Below are 26266 nucleotides of genomic sequence, written 5' to 3'. Positions count from 1 at the left end.
TATTCTCGCTTTAAAAAATATTGAGGCGCGAGGCCCCTTGTACCGCGAGGCCGTAGGCCCACGTCGCCCACGCCTTATGCCGCCTCTGTATACGCTTTCTAATTGCCATTTAGTACGAACCGATTCATTAGAGTCGGAGGACAACGTTCCGAGGGTAGAGCCGAGGCGCTTGAGCGAGTTGGCGCGGCGCACGATGGTGGCGACGGTGCGGCAGTACAGCGCCTTGGCCAGCGCGTCGCGCGCGGCGGCGGCGGCGGCGGCGCTGGCGGGCGCGCGCACCGCCGCACGGCCCCGCGCCGCGCCGCGCGTGCCCAGCCCGCGCACCAGCGCCGCCGCGCCCACACCCAGCAGCGCGCCCGCCGCCGCCAGCTCCGCCTACGACGCAAATATGCATTATTAAACACATTATATAAACAATAATAACTACAACTAAAAAAAGCTTAATATTTACCGTTTCCTATCATGTTCTACGAGCATTACACATTTCTAATTTTAGCGTTACTACACCCCAAAACCAAACTACACCCAAACTAGAGCTGCCCTAGAATGTATCCAAGTGTCGGATAAAAGAAATTTAAACGAGGACTGCTAGGTAACTTTCTTGTTTGTTATTTTAACTTGAATGTATACCTTTTAAAAGTATTTATTATAATGGCACAAGTAATCCGATTCGATTACATTTACGATTAAAAATGTGATTTATCTTTAAAGACTTCCTTTATTTCCACTTCAATGCTGGGCGCATTGAAATGAATAAACGTCATAACATCATAACGATATAACTTACTACAAAGATGGTACAATAACACAATCATTGATACAAGTGATTTTGACCTACGAGTTACAGGCTCTTTTACCTGTTCTACTACAGTACAGGTATGTATAGTAAGGTATATACCTCGCCACTGGGCTCAGCGGTGCCGTCCGCGCCGTCAGTGAAGGTGACGTTCCCGAGCAGCAGCACGGCGGCGAGCACGCGCACTACGTCCAGGAAGGGGATGCCGAGCACGCCCAGGCAGCTCTTCCACGCCGCGAACCGCGCCGCGTCCTCCGCGTCCGACCGACGCGACACAGATGATGACAGATAACTGCCAGAAATAAACATATTACTTCGATCCAAGTCTTTAAACGTCCTATAAAGTCAATATACTATAGCAGATAGCTATATTGCAACTTTCCAAATACATCATTGAAAATTGCGTTTTGAGTTTTCAACTGAAAATGTATGGTTCGGTTTCTATTCAGGTGTGATGATCCCATTAACTGTTATTTTGTTTATTTCTGTACCGTTAATGTCGTAATTAGTTATTGCATGCGACATTAAATGATGGAGTGAAATAATTCGTTCTAGTTAGCTGTTCTTGTAAGTACTGTATAACAAAACTGAACTTAGCAGTTCCAACTTCCACATAGAAGAATTATTAAATGCTAACCGTAAGTCTTGCGGCGTGTAGGGGTCGAGATGCAGCTGCGAGCGCTCGTCCGCCGACAAGCCAGCCAGCATCTGGTAGAAGATGTGGTAGTTGCGCTCGCCCGCCGGCGGCCGCACCACGCGCGTCTGGTCCAGGAAGTAGCAGTGGATCTTCGTGCGGTACAGTGCGCCGTCCGTCACTTGCACTTCGATAAAGTGACCCTGGAAATACAAACAACACACTTGTAAATAGATAAAACATTTAGACGTCTTTTGAATATATTTTTGCTTTATTTATTGTGCCCTAATCAGTTTATAAAAAATGTAAAATAAATTGCTATCACATAGAGCCTAGCTATTTCTGAAAAAAATAACTACGTTAAAAACAACCGACTTCCAAAACAGAAAAGTAAAAAATAAAAAAGATTTGATATTATTAATAACTATATATTATTAAGGTATGCTATTTATTCAATAGGTTTGATGTCGGTGCACGGGCTTAATACTAAGTGCTTAGTGCTTGGCACCTACTTTAAATTTACATTACTTCAATTTATATACGTATACAAAATTTTAGCTCAATAGGTTACTGGGAAGTGAATCAAAGTTATAAAAAAAATATAAAGCTACATTTCAATTAAGTCATCGAGATCGTCTGATCTCGATCTTCCCACTTTTGTCTAAAAATGCTCATAAAATAAAAACTACTGTGCCTTTCCGAATAAATTTTTTATGAGCCCAATTAATCGACACCATTCCGCATCAATCAAAAAAAGAATCACGTAAATCGGTTCAGAAACCTCGGAGTAATCGGTGTACATACATAAAAAAATATATACTGGCCGAATTGATAACCTCCTCCTTTTTTTTGAAGTCGGTTAAATATTACTAATGCATTCAAACCACAAGTAATTATAATTGTTGACTAACAATGCGGCTGGAGTGCGAGTTGGCGTGCGTGGCGGCGGTGCCGAGCGAGCGCAGCACGGTGAAGGCGGCGGCGAGGTGCTTGAACGCGTCCGTCTCGGGCCCGCCGCCCGCCACGTCGAACAGCCGCCGCAGCAGCACCATCGACGCGTACGTCTTGCCCGACCCCGACACGCCTGCACAATACATCATTATAATGTTAGCTCTTTGGTATTGTTTTCTAAATGTATTCTATGCAATATCAATACATATTATATAAACAAAATTGTGATGAATAAAATTCTATCAAATAAGACTATTTTCATTTTACTATTAAAAATAATTAAAAACTGCTATTTCGTCTTTGCAATCGTAAGGAAAATAGAACATTTTTTTTAACGCTAATTCGTATTTTGATTCAAATGACCCATCGGTTTTACGAAATGCTATTGGATTGAGGATTTCTCATAACAGCAGTAGGTATTCAAGTTAACATTAATAATACTCAATTGATAATAATTATATGATAAGCACCGGATAGTATGATAGCTTGCGGGCATCCCGTATCAGCCTGGTGTCGCACAGCGTCGTGCACGAGCCGCGCCAGCTCGGGCCGCTGCGCGCGCGCCGCGCCCGGCGTCAGCGCGTTCGCTGCGTCCGTGTATGCGTTCATCGCCACTACGATCGGACCCACTGATGTCTGAAATTGTGTTATACATTAATTAGAAATATAGAAGTGAAGAAACGAAGATAAGTTCACTTACATGAAAATACAAATTAGTAACTGAAATATATTATATTTGAAGGGAAATAGACTAAATTGACAATTTTGGAATATATTTAATGCTGGGAAGAAAATACTCTTGGAAAAGATTTTTTAAAGCTTTAAAGACATATTTTCAGCGTTTCGCGTAGCTCATTAATATATTGTGAGTTACAGTTACAAATTTTGATCCTGATAGTAATATTCTGTTATAAAAATAAAGTGAAGTCCCATGTCCCCGTAGGGTAAGGGGCAGATGCATTATGCATACAGTACTCCAAAAGTGATAATGCACATTGAAATCTTCATCACAGTTTGGTAACTGTCATATTCCCGGAGCGTCCGAAGACGATATGTATATAGAGTGGTTAAATACATTTTCTTCATGCATAATTAATTAAAATTTGTGTAGTCGAATGAAATACATTTTAGAAATACGACAATTAGCGAAGATTTGCATGTGCATTATTAATTATTGAATACTGTACATCTGTTTCGCTGATCGATTTTTCTTTAGGGACAAGTAGGTGATCAGCCTTCTGTGTCCTACCAGACCGAGACATTTTTTTTTCTTCGTCTCTACCGGGAATCGAACCCAGGAATCGAATCGCAATCGAAATTCAAATCGAATATTCTGTTATAAGAACCCTAAAATGGCATGATACATTATCAGCATACTCACATAAAACTTATTATTGTAGAACCTGGTCTGCAGGGCCCGCACGAGCGCGTCCTCCGTGAGGGGCCCGCGCAGGTGGATGAGGTCGTCGACGTCGCAGCCGGGCGCGGGCGCGGGCCCGCTCGGCGCACAGCTCGGCGCCGCGCTTGCGGGGCCTGACGAGCTGCGCCATCTTGCTTCTGGAACATTGCGCGATTAGATACTTTGAAAAGATCGCGTTAATTTATTAGCTATGCTTTAAATGCGGTTTATCTAATGAATTTTAAAAATTATCACAGTTTTAAACTAATGTTTAGAACTCTAATCAATAGAAAGAAATAATTAAAACGTATATAAAAATCCTTTTAAAGCAAAGAAAATCACGATTAGTAAATTATTTTGTTTATTATTTGCGTTTATTTTTGTTTATCGTAAGCGGAACCAATATTATAACATATCATTTAATTTTAGTTTTTTTTGCATTATTTGACGTGATAAAACTTGAATATCTATCGTGGTAAGTTTACCAGGTGGAGGTGGAGGTGGATGAGCCTGATGCGGTGGCGCGGGTGCTGGCGGCGGCAGCAGCAGCGGCGCGCGTGGCGGCACCGCCGGCTGCCCGCCGCTGGCGGCACCGCCCGCACCTGCCGCACCTGCCGCCCCAGCAGCGCCGGCCGCACCGGCAGCGCCCGCCGCACCGGCCGCCCCGCCCACGTGCAAATGGTTGCGGAGCGTCACCAGCTCCGAACTGAGGCTTAGCAGCCGTCGCTGCAAGTGCACCGCTTCATTCGAGGATGATGCATCTGCAAGTTATCAAACAATTATAGATAATCGTCATATGCCTAGAGTAATTATAAAAAGTTGTGACACCAATGTGCTTTCATTTTTATTTTGAATACTAATGAAACTGAATTGATGAATTTAAATTGCAAATTATAATTCAAAAATGTCTACACACTTATGGATTTAACCAAGTAAAAATCTTTTAATTAACATCCTCTATTGCAGAAGATAAACTGCATTCCATATGTCCTCGCCGAAGGAAATAGATGCGATCCATAGATCGATCTACGATAAGATTGAAATGAAGTAATTTTTATTTCTATAGCAACGTCTACATCTTGCACAAAAAATAATGACTGCAAATATTTTTAAAGCACAAAAAGTTGAACAAGCTTGACAAATTGTATAAACTTTCACTGTACGACAGAGTAAATATTTTAACGAGCCGGATGCGATGCAACGATTGCAATCGTGAATGAGTCACGTAGCTTGTGCAGCTCTTATAAAAACTGCAAAGCATAACTCGCAACATATACATAGTTCTCTTAAAGCTTATGCCTTATACTCCTAAAAAGCTATATCCGATATACAATAAACATAGCAGCTTTGCGTGGTTGTAGTGTGTGTGCGGGCGGCGGGTGCGGGGCGCGGGGCGCGACCGGTCGTCCGCCCGGTGCGCGCCAATGTCGACCTTGTCCCACTCGGCCCAGGAGCCAGATCGCCGTGGAATACCGCACACGTGCCGCGTCAAAAACCTTTTTATTGTTACGTGATCGAAGGACACCTCGCTGCATCACCCTGCTCAAATATTTTCTCGTTGAGCCTGAGAACTTTATCGCAGCTCATAACGTTACTACCAAATAAGTATGCGGTTTGATGCTATGTATTGACTTTTTTGATCGAGTTACAACAAAGGCTTTTGTAATAAAGAAAATTGATATATATATTTATATATTTCATACGTTACTATGTATTTGAATAACATAAAATGTTTGTACCTACTACATAAGTATCAATAATCATTGCTATTTCCGCTTCTCTGACAGTTCTAGAATGAACGTAACGTTTTATTATTATAGTGAAGAGCGCTCCTTCTGAATACGAAAGCTGTTATCAGGTTTTTCCGTCGAAGGCTCGCGTTACAATATTAATTATCGCACACTTCACGCGCCAGTGCTGTGTGCTATGAATACCATAATATATTAACGTTAATCTTATCTTATGTTTCGATCGCGTTTTGAACTTATTTATCATGTAAATGTAAACCGTTTAGTAACATAAAGAAAGATATATTTTTTAGAACTTAACGTAGTAATAATGTAATTTATGTGAGAAAACCATCTCCAACGGTAAAAGTAACATACCTATGTTTGAGAAGCTGTAAATAACTATTTTCCTCCTACGTTTCTTTGAACAATTTCAACAATTTGTTAAATAGGGTCACTACAAAAACATCGGATAGGAAACGAAAAGAAGGAAGTACTTAATCATTACAAAGTTAATGAAAGTTGAGCAAAAAATGGTAGCAGTGGCTAAGAGGCGAGTGACGGTGGCTCGGCCGCTGCGGGCTGCACACAGACACACTGCCGCGATTTCTACTTCAGCGCTTGTAATTTACAATTAACTATCAAAGGCAATATCCTGCTGTTTTATGATTATTAAATGTTATAAAATATCAATTATGTTAAAGAATGCTCTCATACTTTATTACTATTGAAAATAAACTTAGAAGGCTTTATTGTATTCATTCGCTTCTGGAGTAATTATTAAATAATACTGTATTTTTTGCTATCTTCACTAGGTTACACTAATTATGTAGAAGAATGTAGATTTGTTTATTTATAAACTAACTAAAATCTCCGAAACCACTAAAATTGTTCCACATTATTCCTGGACAACATTTTATTTTTGTTGTGGCAGGTCAACCCGAGAGGAGCTTTGACGAGCGTGTAGTTTATGACAAACATGAGTAATATTTGCAGGATAACGTAGGATTTAAAATAATTAAATGAAAAATAATTACTATATTGTGTGGAACTTATGATTTTACAAAGACATTTTAAAAGTTTTAGAAGGAATACTTCAATATCGTTTCTAAACATTTTAAATAGAACACTTCATTGTTTCTAGAAATGTTTTTAAAACTATACTCGCATGTGAATATGTAATTCATTGTGCATATATTTAGCAAAAAACTAGTTTTACTAAATTCGCACAGTTGCTTGGTACAGTAGCATGTAGAGATGACTGCGATATATGTACATACATAAACAACCAAAGGCACACAGAACACAGAAAGCACAACATCACACAATGCAGTATTGTTAATACTCATTCATCATCACGCATACACCTCGTATCTATTCGAACAATGGAATTAGTTAAGCTTTTACTCAACGCTTGCGTAATGTCGTTATATTAAAGAAATTCACAATTGAAGGCATTTAAAGAGAATTGTAACAATTTTCTAATTCTCATCGCATCAGATGTGACAGCCCGAGATACAAGCAAATAACCGAGTGATCGTCGTAATGGTGGAAAAGAGCAATCTCAGGAAAAATGTACCAGAGCAGGTCAAATTATTTAATACTAATAATTATTGGATGAGACGATCATCAATAGATGCTTTCTGAGGTATTATCGCTCACCACAGTGAATCGGCCAAAGAAGCTAATCTTAATTTTTTTTTTAATTTAATTTGACATATTTTTAATAAAGGTTATCATTTTAAAAAACATATCGCATTTATTAATGAAATATACAAGTGTGAATTGAATTCATGTTTTCTGAAGCACGTTTCTTGATTTTGTAAAAAACTAACAATTCTGACAATAAAGCTGTCTGTATCGCATATCTTGTCTTGTATAATATTGAAACTACCATAATATGTGTTGTCATGTAGTACAGCTTGTCATCACGCATCCGTTCGCTTCCCAAGCTATGACATAAAAAATGCCTCTATACACTGCTAGTTTATGTTATATGAATGTATGTTATTTTGCCTACAACCACGTTATAAACTTAACATTCAAGTTCTAAGCCACACGAGCTCGAACATTTGTTTGAACTTTTTGCAATCGTATCAAGAAGTCATCTCGTCATAAAGTAAGATATAGATAATATGTTATTTGAAGGGTCATCAACCTGTAACAGTAGAGGCTGGTGTGGTCCGGCGCGGGGCGGGGAGCGGAGCGCGGGGAGGGGGAGGGGGGGACGTGTTTCCGCGCACGTGGCTAATCTACGCGATTATTGCTATCGACACAAGATCGGATACAATATCATTAACTTCTTGGGTGGATGTGGTTAAATTCCTCTCTCTGCACCATTTCACATACTTTTAAACTTACTATTATTTAAATTCTACTTAAAAATTTCGTTGTTGCATTTTGAATGTTCCATTCCAATGTGTATAGAGCTGGTAGACATATCAAGAATTGTGTTAGGTTAAAAAAATGCTTTAAGCATGAAACCACGGCTCACAAATGATCTTCTATTAAAATTTATAATACACCGCATTTTTTTGAATGTCCTTAAAATAATAACAGAGATAAAGGAATATTATATTACAAAATTTATTATTATATACACTCAAAATATTACAAAGACACACACGGTCCGTTTTTGCTATAAGCTACGACAAAGCTCGTCACTTAATTCCAAGATACCTAGTAAATAAAACAAAGGTAAGTTAAACAAACAAAGGGATAAGCCGAGATAAGCAGCAATTCCGTGGATTCGCGGAACGATGACAATCTCGCGCGCTCCGGCCGCAGCGACTCGTTACACGTTCCATTGTGATAAGGACATTTATGTTGATATGATAAAGAGGCTGAAGGTAAACGAGCAATCGTGTACGTAAGGGTTTACAGATACATAATATATATCACGCATAATATGTTTTATTAATATAATGTCATTGGGTACATTTTTGTTATTTAAGTCCGCGACCCTGTTACAAAAAACTGATTAATACGACGAATATCTTCGGTTTCTAAATACATAACTAATACTTTCGTTAAACTAAATACTATCTATCATCTAATCTCTTTCCATAAAAGGTAAAAATTTTAATTAAAACGAATCCTCTTTCAAGAATATATACCATAGTTTAATGTTAGTAATTGGTATTTCAATAGTGTCTAGTACTTAGCGAAGTGTATGTAGGTAACCAGTTGAGAGAGAGGCAGGTCGTGCGGCGATAGGATCGCGGTCCGCAGGGCGCCGCCGCGCCGCCGCGAGATGCAACCAACCTGCCCTCTGCACTACTTATATTTAGATAAAACGTTACCTAAATGACAGGATATTACATGTATTGTGATAAAATATTCCGTTAATTTATATTCTACAATTTAATTTTGTCCGAGACGAATTTATCAAATTGTACTACGGAAAAATAAAAGAAACACTATGACTAGTTCGCGGAACTGTATGTGCTAACATCATAAATATTACAATTTACAATAATATATGAAAAGTTTATATTATGTATACAAATAAAATCAAGTTCAATCTCTAAATTACTAAAAGTAAAAACGTAAATTGTTCATCGTATCGAGGATCTTTAAATACATATAAAAAAGTACGTGTCATCACAGACTAATAATAATATACTACGTGTGTCATGTTGTTTGACCGCGATGGACTCCAAAGCTACTGAACCGATTTTAATATTTGCACCCCGGATGTAGTTTGATCTAACTTGAAAGATAAGAAGGGTTATATCTCAGTTTAGTCGCAAAATAATTTTATGTATTTCAATTTTTTTTTTGTCTATTATTTAACAATAATTATCTGCGACATAAGTTGACGGGATTGAGTAAGTATGCAATAGATGGCGTTTTTTAATAATAATTAGAACCCTTTACGCGTTTCACCGTTCATATTCATAACTAAGAAAGAACAACGTTTGTGGGGTCAGCTAGTTTTATATATATTTGATGTCGCTACTAATTTGAAAACTTAATGTAGAACAACAAATATATTACTAAAAGATTCGTTTATACAGCGAATACAAATTGTTACGACGCACTTAATAAGCCTTTTCGTTTATTGAATTATCAATTTTTTTATAAACATTCCATCATTACATCATGTATTTACACCATCAGTCCCGACGCTAATAAATACCAGATGCATTCCAAGCTCTATTGCTTCCGTTAAGCTTTGCGCGCGCGTTGATGTCTTTTATAGCAGCTGCAGCGCTTCGGAGATTCTCATGACTGCCGCTTTAATACTGATTTATTCCTTTTTATTGTCTGTCTTAATATAAACTGGCTTTTATGTGTAAATTGTAATGATTTATTTATCGAAAATAAAATGTTTTCAGTTGCATTCTCTTGCGTAGTTCGAATAAACTTGGCATAATGCAACAACTGACCGTAATGTATATTTATTTACAGGAGATATAAAGTCTGTGACCATAAATGTAAACAGTTATGAAAGCGCGAGAGGTCAGACGAAAGTAAGGGCGGTCGGACCGGTCCCTCCCCCGCCCCCGCCCTGCGCCCGCCGCCCTCACAACCACCTTGCACGATCAGCCAACGCTATAAATATACTATCTTGCTACTAATTTGTCAACGAATGAAACAATTACAATAATATAGAATTAATGAATATATGAAAGATAAAAATCCATGGAAACTTGTCGCGTAAGAAGAATAGGACAGTTCTTTGGCATCATTATTATTATATTATATTATGTGTAAGTAGTTACATAGGTACCTATTTTGTAAAACTAAAATTTAATATTTACATGCTTTTAAAAGTACAACTATGAAGTTTCTTGCCGGTTCTTCTCCGTAGATATACTGCTTTCCGAATCAGTGGTAAATATTAAAAAATATTATGACGAATCAAAATTACATCAGCTATAAATCTAGAAGAAGTCTAATTGAATTAAATGTTTGGGTTTGACTATTTAAAAAGGGGCATTTAATTTCATAAATACATATTTACATTTCAAATCATAAATATTCTTACTTGGTAAATGTTCTAACCTGTTAAACCTTTCTTTCCTATACTCAAGTGAGAGACAAGTAATGCAATATAATTCCCCACAACACTCTCAGAGCGAAAGGCAAAGCAATAACGACATACGCAAATCAATAATTTCCCCATTATTGCCATTATCGCCAACGGGCCGCAGAAACAACGCATTCCATAAGCTCGCCCCGCGGCGCGCCTTGCGTGCGATTATTCTCGGAACGAGTCGTGAAGCAAGAAGCTCCTTTGTGATGTGTCAGCGCGCGGCTCTTTCTATGTCAAGGTATTTTCAGTTCCATGTACAGGCTTCACTGCTCGTTTATTGCCGGTTTCATATTATATTATTTATTGCGCAATTTGCTCTTTTCCCTTATTATTTTAATTTCCATGAAGATGGGATTCTTAACTCAAAAACACTTTTAAAGGAGGTTAAGAGTACTTTGTAGAGTTCAGTAAAGACAAAAAAATATTTTAAAGAATTTTGCCTTTATTTTGTTATATTCTTATGAAAATCGCTTTTTAAGTAATCTGATTGATTAACGTTTAAGACAAATTTTACACCGTTAGTAGATTAAAATTTACATGGTTGCATATTTATAATTATTTAACAACAGTTGCATAATTTACACTCGGAATTTGATGCAGAGTTGTAACCACAACGCACACGTGTGAGTATGTGTGTTTATGTTATCCACGTGCGTGTGGGAATAAGATTGGTTTGTGAAAAAAATGCACGCGAGCCGTGGTAATTGCTAGCACTTACCCGCCTGCACCTAGCGCCACACACACACTATGTTGTGTGTACACACCACACACACAGACACACACATACGGACCTATCGCTCACCGGTCATACTTTAGTGTCGTAAAATAAAATTTATAATTAATTAACCGTTAGCGTTTATTTATATTACAAATGGAGAAACAACTTCTGAAATCCTTTTATAAGTATTTTTTAAAACGTAAAATGTTAAGTTTATTTTGATAACATTTTAAAGATATTTTTACAAGTATTGTTCTAAGTAATACTAAGTTTAAATATTCTACAAACAGGTCGACATAAATAAATTTGTATAACTCAATCGAGTTTTGGTGATGCGTGAGAAAGTTACATTTCGAATCACAGTGTGTCAAATAAATTAGTTAATTATTATTATTTATTCAAATGTATTGTAAAACTTTAAAATAGTTGATCTTGTCATCTAGACACTCTTTCTATTCTGAATAACTTAAGCTTTTTAATTATTGTTGGCAGGTGATATGAAGTTCAATATCAAATACTAGGGTAATTGCGCCAGTTCGCGTCCACTTAGTGCAGTTGGAAAGTCTGAAGGAGAAAATAAAAATGTTCCAGAACAAATTGCAACGCAAAATTTATGTAACGTGTTCATTACATAGTCTATTTTAAGATTTACTTTCAATTGTGTTGGAAATATCATGTGGTTTTTATTTATCTAGACAAATAGCAGAATTTGGCGTTTTACCCAGTTCGCGTCCAAAAATGCCTTTTTGCGTCCACCCGTGGACCAGTTCGCGTCCACCAGCTTAGAAAAGGAATTAAGAATGTATTGGGTGATATTTTATCAGATAAATGCAAATAAAAATTAGATTTTAATAAATTATTTATTTACGAATACAGTTATTTAATAAAAACCGGCCAAATGCGAGTGGGACTCGCATACCGAGGGTTCCGTATTAACCTGTCTTTTTTTATATGTTTTAACTGTAAATGATTATTTTTTCAATGTTTCCCTTATTTGTGCTATAAGACGTTGCTTCGCACCAAACTTCAAGTGTCTGTGTTCACGTAAAGTACCCTGTAGGTTTTGATTCCCTTGCGAATGTCGAAATTTGCGAAAATTGGCAGCATAAACGGCTGTATCTTTTGATTGCTTTGGCTTATAAGTTTGATTTTTTCACTGCTTCAAGGGACCGTAGACTTGAGTATTCAAAATAAATTTCAGCTTTATACCTCTACGCGTTACTGAGAAAAAGGGTCTTGACAGAAAGACAGACCGGCAGACGGACATACAGACGGACGGATATCAAAGTGATCCTACAAGGATTCCGGTTTTTCCTTTCTAGGTTCGGAACTTCGGAACCCTAAAATCAACATTATTATTAATATAATTCACTGTGTAAGGAAACTGGAAAAACTTAATTATATTTATCTTCTCATCATTATTAGAACCAAAAATTAACAAAAAACAAAGTGACGTTATGTAAATAAATAATAATCAGTTCTATTAAGATTACCTACCTACCCTATTTTTTAGTTTCTAAAGAATTAAATTTCTCTTTGGTATATTATTTTCTTAACCACAGACTCTCATTCTCAAAAATACTAGTCTCATTCTGTTCTTAGAATACCCATTTTAAAATGAAAAAATAGCATAAAAATTTGCTAATTTGAATGAAAATTTAAATTATCAACTTGTGGTCTTAGTCAAAAATTTACAATCTATTTTAAATTACATATTTTAACAAACAATTCATTGCTACGTAATGAAAAACAATGTGGACGCAATATGTTCTATTGTTATGCACTACAGGTATAGTTTGCGCCCACCGTGGACGCAAAATGGAAGTTGTACAAATTCGGTGTAGTAATTCGCGTCCACCTTATTTTAGCTATTAATTGTAAAAGAAATAAGCTTATTTATAATCCATACTATTCCATGTTTTGTTAGGAAAGCAAAGAAACAGTTACATATTCAAAAATTCACATTTAACAATAAGATACTTACCGTCAAACGCGACGCTGCGCACTATTTTTTTCTCAAAATCCCGCGCGTTTTAGCTCTCTCGTTTAATAGCCAAAATTAAATATTTTTTTTAAATAGGATAGGCGGTGCGCAGGCATATTTTGAATATGTGTGCATGTCTCATATACATTGAGGTATTATCGGAAATTTTTCTTATTACAATTTTACATAAAGTATACTTATTTTCGTGAATTTTCTAAAAGATATCCGCAAAATGGACGCGAATAGGCAGGTGGACGCGAACAGGCGCAATGACCCTAGCTGTGCCGCGCGGTTTCACCTGCATTGCTCTGCTCCTGTTGGTCTTAGCGTGATAATATATTATAACACTGAAATAATTTTTCAAATCGGACCAGTAGTTCCTGAGATTAGCGCGTTCAAACAAACAAACTCTTCAGCTTTATAATATTAGTATATTATGTGTAATCCCAGAAATGATAATAATAAACGAGTCATCAAACATTTCATTTTTAACTTTAATGTTAACTTGAATACAGCAATTATTGAGAAAAAGTGAATTAATAAAATCCCGAGCCATTGATATCATAATTTAAAAATTTACGTTGAAAGTTGTTAATCGACTTAATTTCCATATCGATTTACAATCATTTACTATAACTTAAATAGTTAAAAAAATTTTCCGTACCTACGTTCTTTCAAATTATTATCAAGCAGAAGTTCGCTAGTTTCTGATCACAGACTCGTCACTCGTAGAGTTTAGATACCTAATATCACACGATCAGTAAGAAGATATACAGGGTGTCCCAAAAAGTAGTGATGAACGGAAGCTGGGAGGTTAAGGACCTAGAGGGCTATCCGAATCACCCCCATGTATGTTATGCGATTTTTCGTATTTTCGGAGTTATGACGTTTTTTTCAATTTTTCACCTATCGCCGAGTACGATGATATTTTCACTCATGGTGACGTCAATTATTGCGCTAAATGCTTGATTTTTTTATTGTTTGCTAAGCTGAAAGATAGGCCAATTCAGTATGGTAACATTTACTATCGTTAGATGTTTGAATGGAATAAAAAAAAGAATTAAATGCCAAGAAAGATAAAATTATCCAGTATGTTCACAACTTCAAGGGCCCGTAAAAAAATAAAATCACATAAAAAAAGTTTTCCGTTTTGCTTTTAAAAACTTGCTCTATCTATCAGGTAGCTACCCTGAAAATTTCATTTTATAACTCAGAAAGCTTCAATCGAAAAATTGAAATCTAAATGTGGTAAGTGCAAAAATTGAATTAACATGATGAATAATAAAAACAAATTAAAACCAATAACAAGGTGTTAAATTACCAGAAATTTTTAAAATGACCCCCCTGTTGCTCAATGCAAGCGCGACATCACTGTAAAAAGTTGTCTTTTAAATTTCTGAATGCCTTTTATCATTTTTTATGGTTTCTTTTGCTACTATGAATTTCCGGGTTATTTCGTCCAAATTGTGGCAGTCTCTCGTCTTTGTAGTATCCCCACGGAAAAAATCAATAGGTTTTATGTCCGGGGACCGTGGAGGCCAGGTTAAAGGGCAAAGATACCCTGAAAGATGGATTGGTCGTTGCAGCCTGCGCATGCGCCGGTGACGCCTGCCTTAAAGCATGGCCTCCTCGGTCCCTCGACCTAAACCCCATTGATTTGTTTCAATGGTGATACTAAGAAGACCTCGGCTACTTGAGAGAATGCCACAATTTGGACGAAATAACCCGGAAATTCATAGTAGCAGAAGAAACCATTAAAAATGATAAAAGGGCATTCAAACATTTAAAAGACAACTTTTTATGGTGATGTCGGACTTACATTGGGCAACAGCGGGGTTATTTTAAAAATTTCTGGTAATTAGACACCTATTTATTGGTTTTAATGATCATCACGTTAAAAAAATTTTTGCACTTACCACACTTAGATTTCAATTTTTCGATTGAAGCCTTCTGAATAATAAAATGAAATTTTTAGGGAAGCTACCTGATAGATAGAGCAAGTTTTTAAAAGCCAAATGGAAAACTTTTTTTATGTGATTTTATTTTTTTTAAGGGCCCTTGAAGTTGTAGACATACTGGGTAATTTTACCTTTCTTGGCATTTAATTCTTTTTTTTTCTCCATTCGAAGATCTAACGATAGTAAATGTTACCATACTGAATTGGCCTACCTCTAAGCTTAGCACACAATAAAAAATCAAACTCTACATTGTTTCCTGATAAGTTTGGGAAACATCCTAAGTGTTTGAATTCCAAACAAGTCAGGCGCCCTAGGCACGCGAGGCTGCGGGAAAAGTTTGTGTTGATAAAAGCATTCGAGAGCGTCGAGAACCTGCTTGCGTCCATTGAGCTTTGCCGCGCAAGGGCCAAAACTTAGATACCTCGTACCTGCGCCCGCGAGCCTGCCCCGCCCCCCGCCCGCGCGCCGCACACCCGACTCGCCCCGCTCTAGCCCTTCTCACTCACGCTCCCGGCACACCAGCTCACTAATTAAAGATAGTTGTTGTCCTAAACTATGAAATACTACATAAAATTTGATAGAGTCGTTCCTATCCTTCTCTACTTTTCTCTCTTTAGTTATTTAGTGACTAATAATTATGAAAGCCATAGTTGCAGCATCTCATCAAACGTTTTAACGTTTGAAGGCTACTATAAAAATGTAGTTAGACGATTAAAATATAAGATTAGTTGTCTTATAGACAGAAACATTTCAATAGATACAGAAACGTTATTTCAAATATTTGCGCAGAAGAGAGGCTTCAGGCTGCCAACGTTATATTTAAGCCCTGCGGTTCGCCGTTAGGAGCCGCCACAGCCTCCAATCCAATGTAATTTCGCAAGATAGAGCCTTGCTTGTATAAACAGATCAATATGTTTACACAAAACGAGTTGTGCTTTGTTTAGTTGTCTATAATCTATATCGCAGAAGTTGGATACTTATGGTCGTTTATTTGTCTTATGCAACCTTAATTCCAAAATAACGAAATATAAACATAATCCGGCTCGTGTATTTTCTCCCCGATGATTTTGTTTGCTGAATATTGTATCTATAATAAACGTGGACCTTACCAAAGTTTCACCTACAAACTCCCCACCCACAATCCACATCACACATATTTAAAGCAAAACGAACATTTTGTGACTCATCGTCACAAATTGATCTGCTGATCACAAAAAACGTACGGGAGGCTGCTCCGGCGTTTAGAGCACGCAAGCGCTCTGCGTCCGAGAGAAAATTTAGAGCTTTCGACGGGGCATCGCGGGCCGCTCCCGCCGGAGGCTCACCTTGCAGCTTCTTCTCCGTCTCCCAGAACTTTTGCAGCTCGGTGAAGTATTTGTCCAGAATGAACACCTTGGAGAGGCCGAGCGTGGCCATGGCGGGCGGCGCGCTCGCATCACACTCAGCGGCCGCGCCGCTTTCACTCGTACGGCGACCACTCTCGCGCGCGACACCCCGCGAACTGCCTGCCGACCCGCCGCCGCCCGGTGCCTGCCCCCCGCCCGCCGCCGCCCGCCCCCGCGCCCTGTTACCGCGCTACCACCGCTCTACCACCTTACTATCTGACTATACACAAAACAATTCGATATACGTCCGGACCGATGCAGATGTATCGTTTCATTCATTTGGGATGTACCAAGGCAATGACCTGGATTCTATGTCTCACCATACCTACAATAATTTTTGAACTTGCTAAAGTTCGAAGCGATTATGTACAATCGTTTAGAACATTTCATGCATTTAAGCAGATAAAGCGAGCGGCAGGTGGGGCGGCGGCCAGACTGGTTTGTTTGTTTGTAACTCTGCGCCGAAACCTGTGCGCCCGCGCGCCGCCGCGGCCGCCCCGCCACCCAAATTCCTGAAATACTCTCCCGTACTAATTGTCAATAGGAAAACTTCTATATGTATATTACATAAGCAATCTAATTGATAATTTAGGTTGCCATTGATTAGGTCTAATCCGTCTTATAATCTGCCTCATTCCGTCATACGTAAAATTTGAATTATGTACTTGAAAAATAGATGCATATTGAGAAAGGTATAAGTGCATTTTCCATATTATTGGCAGCAATATATACCGATTAAAATAATACTTTATTAAAAATAGCATTACAATTTACAGGCTACGGCCTATCGCAAGCACCGCAGTCCTCTGAATTTATGTTTAATTGTACTTCTTTCGTAACTAGAGTTAGTTTTTGAGGAAAATAATTCATTTATTTATTTATAATTATTAATAACCGGACCACATGGACCATATTAAAGAACATCAATATGAAATTATTGAGGCTTTAGTGTTATACACCTATGCCATCTATGTTCACAATAGAGGACTTGTTTCTTAGAGAAACGTCTACAAAGTTCCATTGACTCGTTTCACTTAGCTTGAGAACCTTCCCACTGATGAAGGTTCAACACAAGACCAACAGAGGGCGCAATGTTCACAGCAAACGCCTTTTCTTTGTGTTTTTACTTTTTAATTTGTAGAGCGGACTCTATAAATTAAATTGTACACAGTATTTAAAATCCATCCAAAATTTCTCGTATTTCGGGCATTAATTTTACAAAAAAATAAATTCTAATTATACTCGAAGTAAAGTAGTTAGAAAAATATGTTCATGCTTTTATACTTTCCGCTACAAAGCCTTACTGAAATAACTTAAATTAATTAGATATTTATTAAACTAGTAACTGGAACCTGCAGTGTCATTTGCTTGGTACTCGGCTATAAAATAGCCACTGATTTAGACTATAATCTATATCCTGCACTTATATATACAACTCTAGATTGTACTATATCAATAATTTCAAGCAAAGTGCGTGATGGCTTTTCATTTTTCAATTCAGTTCAGTTTACACTTGAGTAGAGAAAGCTAAATATAATTTTTTCTAATTGTGTAAAAATAATGTATTAATTAGTTACATAATACAGCATAGTAGTGCAACTTATTGCCAAAGCAAGTTCTATAATAAATTCATCAATATTAAATGAGTTATGAGACACCGATGATATAATATGTAATAATATACATAATACATACGTAGTATTTTGGATAATGGCTTCTACCCTCTACCCTCTACCCTCATAGAAGGTACGTGTAACGGGAACATGACGCGGGCGATGATGCAGTATTATATTAGATTGGTAGAGCGAAAATGACGTTTCACGTGATTTTATGTGTCCGTGACCCAGCGCTTACATTACAAGAAGTGTCGCAGGTGTTTGTCATCCGAGGACACAGGAGTTATTTATTTTTTTAATTTTTGAAGGCCTCAATACAACAGTTGTTCGGAATCGCCGCGGGTGGTTCGATATTTATTTCAGTTTATTAATAAATATTTTAAAGCAGCTAGTTCACACACGGCTGGTTCCGTATAAACCGACAAACTTAATTTAGCCCTCAACAGTGACATGGATCATGTTTAGCAACTACCTACAAATAGAACAAACTACACTTGAGAACAATTTTCATTTGAATCTTACTTACAAAGATATTGGTAGTTTTTATTCGTCTATTTTATTTACATTCCTATGACATGACGATAATTTTATCTTACCTGTTCTGAGCACGGTCTACTTACTTTCCTGAGCAAAATTATCTTGACTACTTACGGTAAACTGATTCCAAAAAAATACGCTACAAATTAAGAAATTGAAAATGAGGTAAAAACAACAAATATTACAATATTTAGATGGAAATGTGAAAACAGAATAAAATCACGAAAAGGCGGCGTTTGAAAAAAATATGACCACTATGCTCCTCGTTAAAATTTAATGTGTCTGTATAGTTTGATTAGTTTCCTCCTTCAGCTGATTTAATATTGAAAGACCATACATTTTCAATTACATCCCCGTAATACGTAATCAAATCTCTCCCGTTGTATCTATCCAATGATCGATATCATACATCAATTAATTATTCTTAAAACTTGCAATTGTCTAAGTAGCATGCTAAGATGAAAGGTAATTATGATGGAGAGTACTAATCTATGACAATCAGTCATGGCTAAGCAATGTGGAGCAGGCGCGGTGCCGCGGTGCGCTCGCGTGTCCCGCTTCACGGCTGTTCCGCTAACGACCGCGCGATATATCACTCCGAGCACTCTCCACGTATTAACGGACACGTTACTGCACTTAGCCGGCCACACTTATAAACAACGCTCGACGACTATATTCATTTTCCCCGTGTTCGACTCGTTTTCAGTTTTGGTATGACAATTTAAGTTTCTGTTGATGCTAATGTGAGTGGAGCGTAGGAATTACTAGAATATACGTTTGAACGTTTATATTTAGAAGATCCATTATACAACATGTACCTATATATTTCCATGTTAGTGTCACAGAATTTAAGTATGTAACTTAATCGGCGGAAATCTATACATATAATAAATCTGTAGAAGGGTCAATTCTGTACATTGAAAATATTGAAAAAATAACTAGCAGGGGGTGTTACTGGATCGATACCAAACCCAAATATGTGATTAAAAAAATTTTTGTCTGTCTGTCTGTCTGTCTGTCTGTCTGTCTGTCTGTCTGTCTGTCTGTCTGTCTGTCTGTCTGTCTGTCTGTCTGTCTGTATGTGAAGACATCACGTGAAAACTACCGGTTCGATTTCGATGAAACTTGGTATAATTATACCTTATTAGCCTGGGCGTAAAATAGGATACTTTTTATCCTGGAAAAATACGTAGAAAAAAAATTAATCTCAATTTTTCAGTTATCCATAGACGTTGTTCTGTAGTAGGTACCGTGAACACACGTTGCGTATTATTATAGACCTAGCCGTATTTGGGTCCATAGATATTTATAAGATGTCATTGTCCGAGTTACTCAAAATGGAGAAATAAACCATCCACGCAAAGACCGACATCCGCGCGGACGGAGTCGCGGGCGGAAGCTAGTACAAAATATATATTTGAGCGGTAAGCACATGGCTCATGCCCGATAACATCTGTATTCTGTAAAATCGTATAAATTATTACGATCATAATTTTAAACGGCAGTTTTAATACTAGTTATCTTTTATAAAATGTTGAACTGAAAAACGTTTAAATCAGAATAGAGAAAGAATACTTCATATTTTGGGCTGGATAAATAAACGCGGGTAAAACGTAAAGTAAGGTCTCTACATGCTCTACATACTGGTTTATTTCTCCGGCATTATCTGCAATTAACATATAATTATGATTGAAGATTAATCGCTCTAATTTCAGCTGATTGCTAACCTGCAGTGGCGACTGGTCAGCGCGACCGGCGGAGTTGCATTAGACGCCCATAGAATGTTAATACGACGTGCGATTACGTGCGATGAGAGGCGCTGATTAAATTAATGTCTTAATGGTAGGAGGCTGCAGACACGCCGACTGATGTACGTGGTGTTTGTATACGTTTCATTATCTTGAAGGTAATCACTTTTTATAGAATCTAGCGTGAAAGCTTCTTGTTATATTGTATTACAAGTAAGTTTGATATTACGATATATAATTCATAATAGAACACGAGGACAAGTAGTTCGCACCTGTTACATAAATCGGCAGTCAGTGTAAAATAAATATATATCGAATCTTCTATTGAATAAATAAAACGAAAAACATTTTATTTCTATCCACGCGCAGCCTATATAGTCGCATTAGTACGTTGAAGACCTGCGTACTCCATATATTACATAGTTCTGCTATAATGTCCTTTTGTGTACTATTTAGAGAGCAGTGTGGTGCAGCAGCAGTTCGGTTGCGGGCGGGACAATGGCATGGCGCGGGCGCGGTGTCGCGGAGTCGCCGCGCGGCGCACACGCAGCCAATTAAGGACGCACTAGCTTTATCGCGATTGACTTAATCTTTCACCATCAGCGCTTTATTCCGTAATTGAAGGGAATTTATAATTCCCGTAATTTATGCGTTTACTGAGGTTTAATCAGAAAAAAACAGACATCATTATGCACGATGGGAAATTAAATTTACGGCGTTTGTTCCCATCATCTCCGTAGAAACTGCTTTCCGAATCAGTGGTAATTGGTAAAACTATGTTATAATAATTATAGGTAACATAGTTTTACCAATTAAAAATATTTAAAAGTCTTTCTAAAATATGTCTTACTGAAAGAATAAATGTTTAAGTTTGAAATGTAGAAGCATTATATTATATTGTTAAGATTAATAGAGTTTTAGATAGTTCTTATACACTTCCTGTCACCATTAATCTATTATTATTCATACACAACTGCTAAACACTGTTAAGTGCTAACGTAGGGTACGCACCGATCCGGACTCGCGCGCGTCGCTGCGTGCGCGGCTCGCTCGCCGTCTTTTCCTTCTCTTCCTCGACCATCCGCGACGATCTGCACACACATATTAACAATAATTTATTAAACACAAATACAACTTGGTCATAGAATTATTATTATATCATAGAGCCATTTACAATCATAATATACGTTACGAATTGTGCAATGGCTAATCATAGTAATTCCTTTGATAATCATCAAATCGTAAACTGTAACAGGAAACGTTTTATTTAATTTGGCGTGATAAATGGTAACGTTGAATATCGATCCAACCGCCAACGAGGTATTTCTATTTTTATTACTAACTGTATACCTACGATACGCGATTGTGAACTATCAATTCGCATAAATCGTAACGAAACTAGTTAGATTGTAATTAAATAATTGTACCATGAACATTACTTTTGGGATACACACGAGATTCTACACGCTATGAAATAAACTCTACGATGCAATTATTGCGAATATACAGTCTGTGATACAGTGAAAAGTGACAAATTGGAAAATTTGTTATTGATAATGAAATGCCGATTTGTCCTACTAATATTATAAATGCGAAAGTTTGTGAGGATGTATGTGTGTGTTTGTTACTCTTTCACGCAAATAGTACTAAACCGATTACAATGAAATTTAGCACACATATAGAGGGTAACTTGGATTAACACATAGGATAGATTTTATCCCGGAAATCCCACGGGAACGGAAACTATGCGGGTTTTTCTTTGAAATCGCGGGCGAAGCCGCTGGCGGAAAGCTTATATAAGCTTTCATACGATGTACAAACCTCGTATGAAACATATTTTCATGCCAAACGCTGATTAAACATTGCAATATGAATCAAAATAATGTTACTAGTTTTTGCATTATAATATAATATTATACATAATTTATTTTACAATTTTACTATTGTAAAGTGATGCTTCGTTTCGCTGAATTATTTTTACTTATATGGAGACTTCATTCATATGAATATTGAATTGTAACACACCTCCTCGAATGGCGTCGAGACCGGTAAGCGCAGAAGAAGTCAGGGCGCACGCGGTGTGCGCGCAGCAGCACCGCCAGCGACGCCGAGGTGGGCGGTGCGGCGGGTGCGGCGGGTGCGGCCACCTCATACGTTTGGTCCGGCAGCAGCATGCCACGCGCATCGCGTCGCAACCCCGCTGCGGCTCACTTATCACACGTGACAGGAGAACTGCTGCGAATACACAACACAAACTCGATGTTCCAATTATTCCAATTATTATAAAAAATTGTATTTAGATTGAATCAAAATACTCATTTTTATAATAATTTTAATAGCAGATCGAGTGCCCGAAAAACGAGGCGGCAATCTTTTCACGAAAGGTATACACAAGGTTTAACATTATCTTCAACATATAGTTTATACAAATATAATATATAAATAGCTCATTTCAAGTATTGTGGAAAATTTTCAGCGGTAAAATCAGAGTTCCATACGTTACCCCGCGTACCGACTACCGATTGAAAGCCCCAATGGAATGAGCGACATCATTGGCGTGGGAGCTTTTCCTTGTATCGAAAAAATTCTTAAAAATACATCTTATTCCATAAAACTGTCAGAATTGTTCTTTTCTAAATTATTGCTAGTGATAGAGTTAATATGTTGATAACATTTTGAGCCACACAATAATAGAATATAAAACACTGGTACATACCTGCGCCGATTATAAGAATGTTTCCTTATTAAGGTAACGCACCGAATGACCGAGATCATTTTATGGCATTTTAATCGTCTATTAACACTGTATCGCCAGCTCGAGATCACTGCATCCGAAATATTTTACGTTGTTTAGTAAACAGTCCGCGTGCGCGCGCCTCATTACGAGCGGTGAGTTAACAAAATTTATTCAAGACATTAACGCATCTCCGTTTTTTTCTTCAATTTAAGGCGGTCGTTATTCTTAAATAATCGTGTGACCATTTCGATCTATCGAAGGCTTAACCAGCAAGTGAAGCGGCGGCGCGGGGCCGGTGCGGCGGGTGCGGCGCAGTGGCGAGCGGCCTGCGGAATGCCGCGCACGCTTTTTGTTGAATTCAAAATTCGAGAGCACCCGTCTCGGCCCGACGAAATGTCATCCTTTCATGTTTCTGTATTGCACTTCTTTATATCATCCATTTCGGAATAGCCATTACGTTACAACGGCCGCATCTCTACATTTACGATAACAGTCCTCACGAGTCTTTAAGAGTTTAATGCTATAAATTTATAAAAGTTTAATGCTATTTATAGGCAATTAAGAACAACAATTAATTAGCTAGAGCCGAAAGGTAATCATAATCATCAAAAACCTAGCGAGGTTAGTCGTTAGAGTCAGGGGAGTAGCCACGGTGGGGCAGGGTGGGGCACTTGCCCGTTTTTTATCTTTTGTTTGTTTTGATTTATTCATTACTAGCTTCCGCCCGCGACTCCGTCCGCGCGGATGTCGGTCTTTGCGTGGATGGTTTATTTCTCCATTTTGAGTAACTCGGACAATGACATCTTATAAATATCTATTGGACCCAAATACGGCTAGGTCTATAATAATACGCAACGTGTGTTCGCGGTACCTACTACAGAACAACGTCTATGGATAACTGAAAAATTGAGATTAATTTTTTTTCTACGTATTTTTTCAGGATAAAAAGTATCCTATTTTACGCCCAGGATAATAAGGTATAATTATACCAAGTTTCATCGAAATCGAACCGGTAGTTTTCACGTGATGTCTTCACATACAGACAGACAGACAGACAGACAGACAGACAGACAAAAATTTTTTTAATCACATATTTGGGTTTGGTATCGATCCAGTAACACCCCCTGCTAGTAATTTTTTCAATATTTTCAATGTACAGAATTGACCCTTATACAGATTTATTATATGTATAGATTATTTCTTGAAAAAAAAGGTATTTTTAGACAGACAGACAAACGGACAACAAAGTCTGCCTGTCTGTCAACACACTTTTTCTCAGGAACGCGTGGAGGTATCAAGCTGAAATTTATATCGAATACTCAAATCTACGGTCTCTTATAGCTGTGAAAATTTCGACATTCGTAAGGGAATCAAAACCTATATTGTACTTCCCGTGAACATAGAGTCTTGAAAGCAATGACTTATAGCACAGATAAAGGAAAAATTGCTAAAAGTTAAAAAGATTAAATTTTATTAAATTTCATTTTAAAGTTACAAAAAGTAGGTTTGTTCGGAGCCCTCGTTGCGCGACTCCGACTCGTACTTGACGGTTTTTTTTTGCCCCACCCTGTGCCCATGGCTAGCTACGCCCATGGTTAGAGTTCATTCTTGATGAGCGGTTTACATACCTACAGTTAGATCTAGGACATCGTTTATTGAGGTTGCAAACCGTTATTAATTATAAATCCCATTTAAATAAATATCAGCATATAATCGATCTTATGTGAATAAAATGCATAAACAGGAAGCAAGAGGAACGTCACAAGTGTAATCAAACAAGGGATATAATGAGGCCCTATCTCCCGAGCACGTATTATAACAGTTGTCGGGGGCGCGGAGGACAGAGAGAGCGAAGGTTCGCGGAACCAGCTCCTGTTAAGGAAGAGGTCGGACGAGCGCGCGCGGCGCCGCACCGCTGCACCGCGCCGCACCGCGCCGCACCGCACCGCACCGCCGCGTGTGACATAGTTCACCGCGAATCGCGATAAGCATATACGATTCACTTTATTCAATGAAAACCTCGTTAGGACCTTTTTTTGCAATTACTGGAATTGAAATGTTACCTCTTTTTAATGGTAATGAATTAACTGGGCGCTTTATCCTTCGAAGTGAACACTTGAGTGCTCTGAATTGCTATATTTGTTATGATAGAAGCTAACACGCTTAGTTAGCTTTTTCTACATAATATTTCAAAATTATTTTATATACTAGCAAAAAAAGAATAATATTCTCGAAGCATCGTCGCAAAGACCTGTATTTACAAAACATGTAAGTATACCTATTTTGTTTTTAATTTCCCAAATATAGTATCGCTGAAACCGTGCGATCAGCCACAATTTGACACATTGTAAATTGAAATCTGTGAAAGCCGCAAAGTACTTTAAAAATATTGCAAAGGCCTGCCTCCTGCTGAGCAAATTGGTCCCGCGGCTAACGTGCGGTCTGCGGCTGCGGGATGCGCTGCAACACCGCTCTGGTACTCAGTCTTTATATGGAAGCCGATGGTCAATTTCAATTAATACTATGCGCATAATTTGAGGTCCAATTAAGACTTCGCAGAATTACAGCCATTATCGTTAAACAACTGAATAATCACTTCGACATTTTATAAGCTGAATACATTGAATCTTCAAATACAATACGCGATAAGAAAAAAACAATATTATGTATGTTGTTAAAAATTTAATTCGTCATATTTTTTTCAATACTAAGTAGATCTCTTTATTTATTTTTGTATAGATCAGGTATCATCGTTTTTTCAAAATATTTGAGTCTAACCTTAATATTTAAATAGCGAGCTTTTGTGACCGTTATTAAAGATTTATTATGCTTTAAGTTTTCATGAAATGAAAAAGAAAATCGATAAAAACACTTTAATATTAACATTAAGGATTCGATTAATATCAACTTCGAACTAAGTACTTGTAATCCACAATAAGGCTACCTCTACTGATAAATAACATTTTAAAATGTACACCAAATCACTTTTCACTGTCGGTTATCGCTAACAGGTGTGAATAGATCGCGCGTGTACA

At 37.6% G+C, this 26266-nt stretch overlaps 1 protein-coding gene across 1 annotated transcript in view; it reads right to left on the bottom strand.

Moving 5' to 3' along the window:
• Window positions 1-25971, bottom strand: part of LOC123694610 (unconventional myosin-IXb) — a 38581-nt gene extending 12610 nt beyond the window's left edge. The window contains exons 1-11 of the mRNA XM_045640091.1: window positions 25510-25971; window positions 23211-23751; window positions 22520-22729; window positions 21506-21585; window positions 4266-4541; window positions 3763-3938; window positions 2852-3017; window positions 2342-2514; window positions 1434-1633; window positions 899-1088; window positions 121-375 (exon numbers count right to left, since the gene is read on the bottom strand). Coding sequence (XP_045496047.1) covers window positions 121-375; window positions 899-1088; window positions 1434-1633; window positions 2342-2514; window positions 2852-3017; window positions 3763-3938; window positions 4266-4541; window positions 21506-21585; window positions 22520-22668 — 1665 coding nt within the window. The 5' untranslated portion in view covers window positions 22669-22729; window positions 23211-23751; window positions 25510-25971. The remainder of the gene's footprint in view (window positions 1-120; window positions 376-898; window positions 1089-1433; window positions 1634-2341; window positions 2515-2851; window positions 3018-3762; window positions 3939-4265; window positions 4542-21505; window positions 21586-22519; window positions 22730-23210; window positions 23752-25509) is intronic.
• Between the last annotated feature and the right edge of the window lie 295 nt (window positions 25972-26266).

The sequence above is a fragment of the Colias croceus genome, chromosome 9 (assembly GCF_905220415.1).
Source record: "Colias croceus chromosome 9, ilColCroc2.1".
NCBI lineage: Eukaryota > Metazoa > Arthropoda > Insecta > Lepidoptera > Pieridae > Colias > Colias croceus.
Note: the sequence above shows the minus strand (reverse complement) of the source record. Positions and strands in the feature narration are given on the sequence as shown.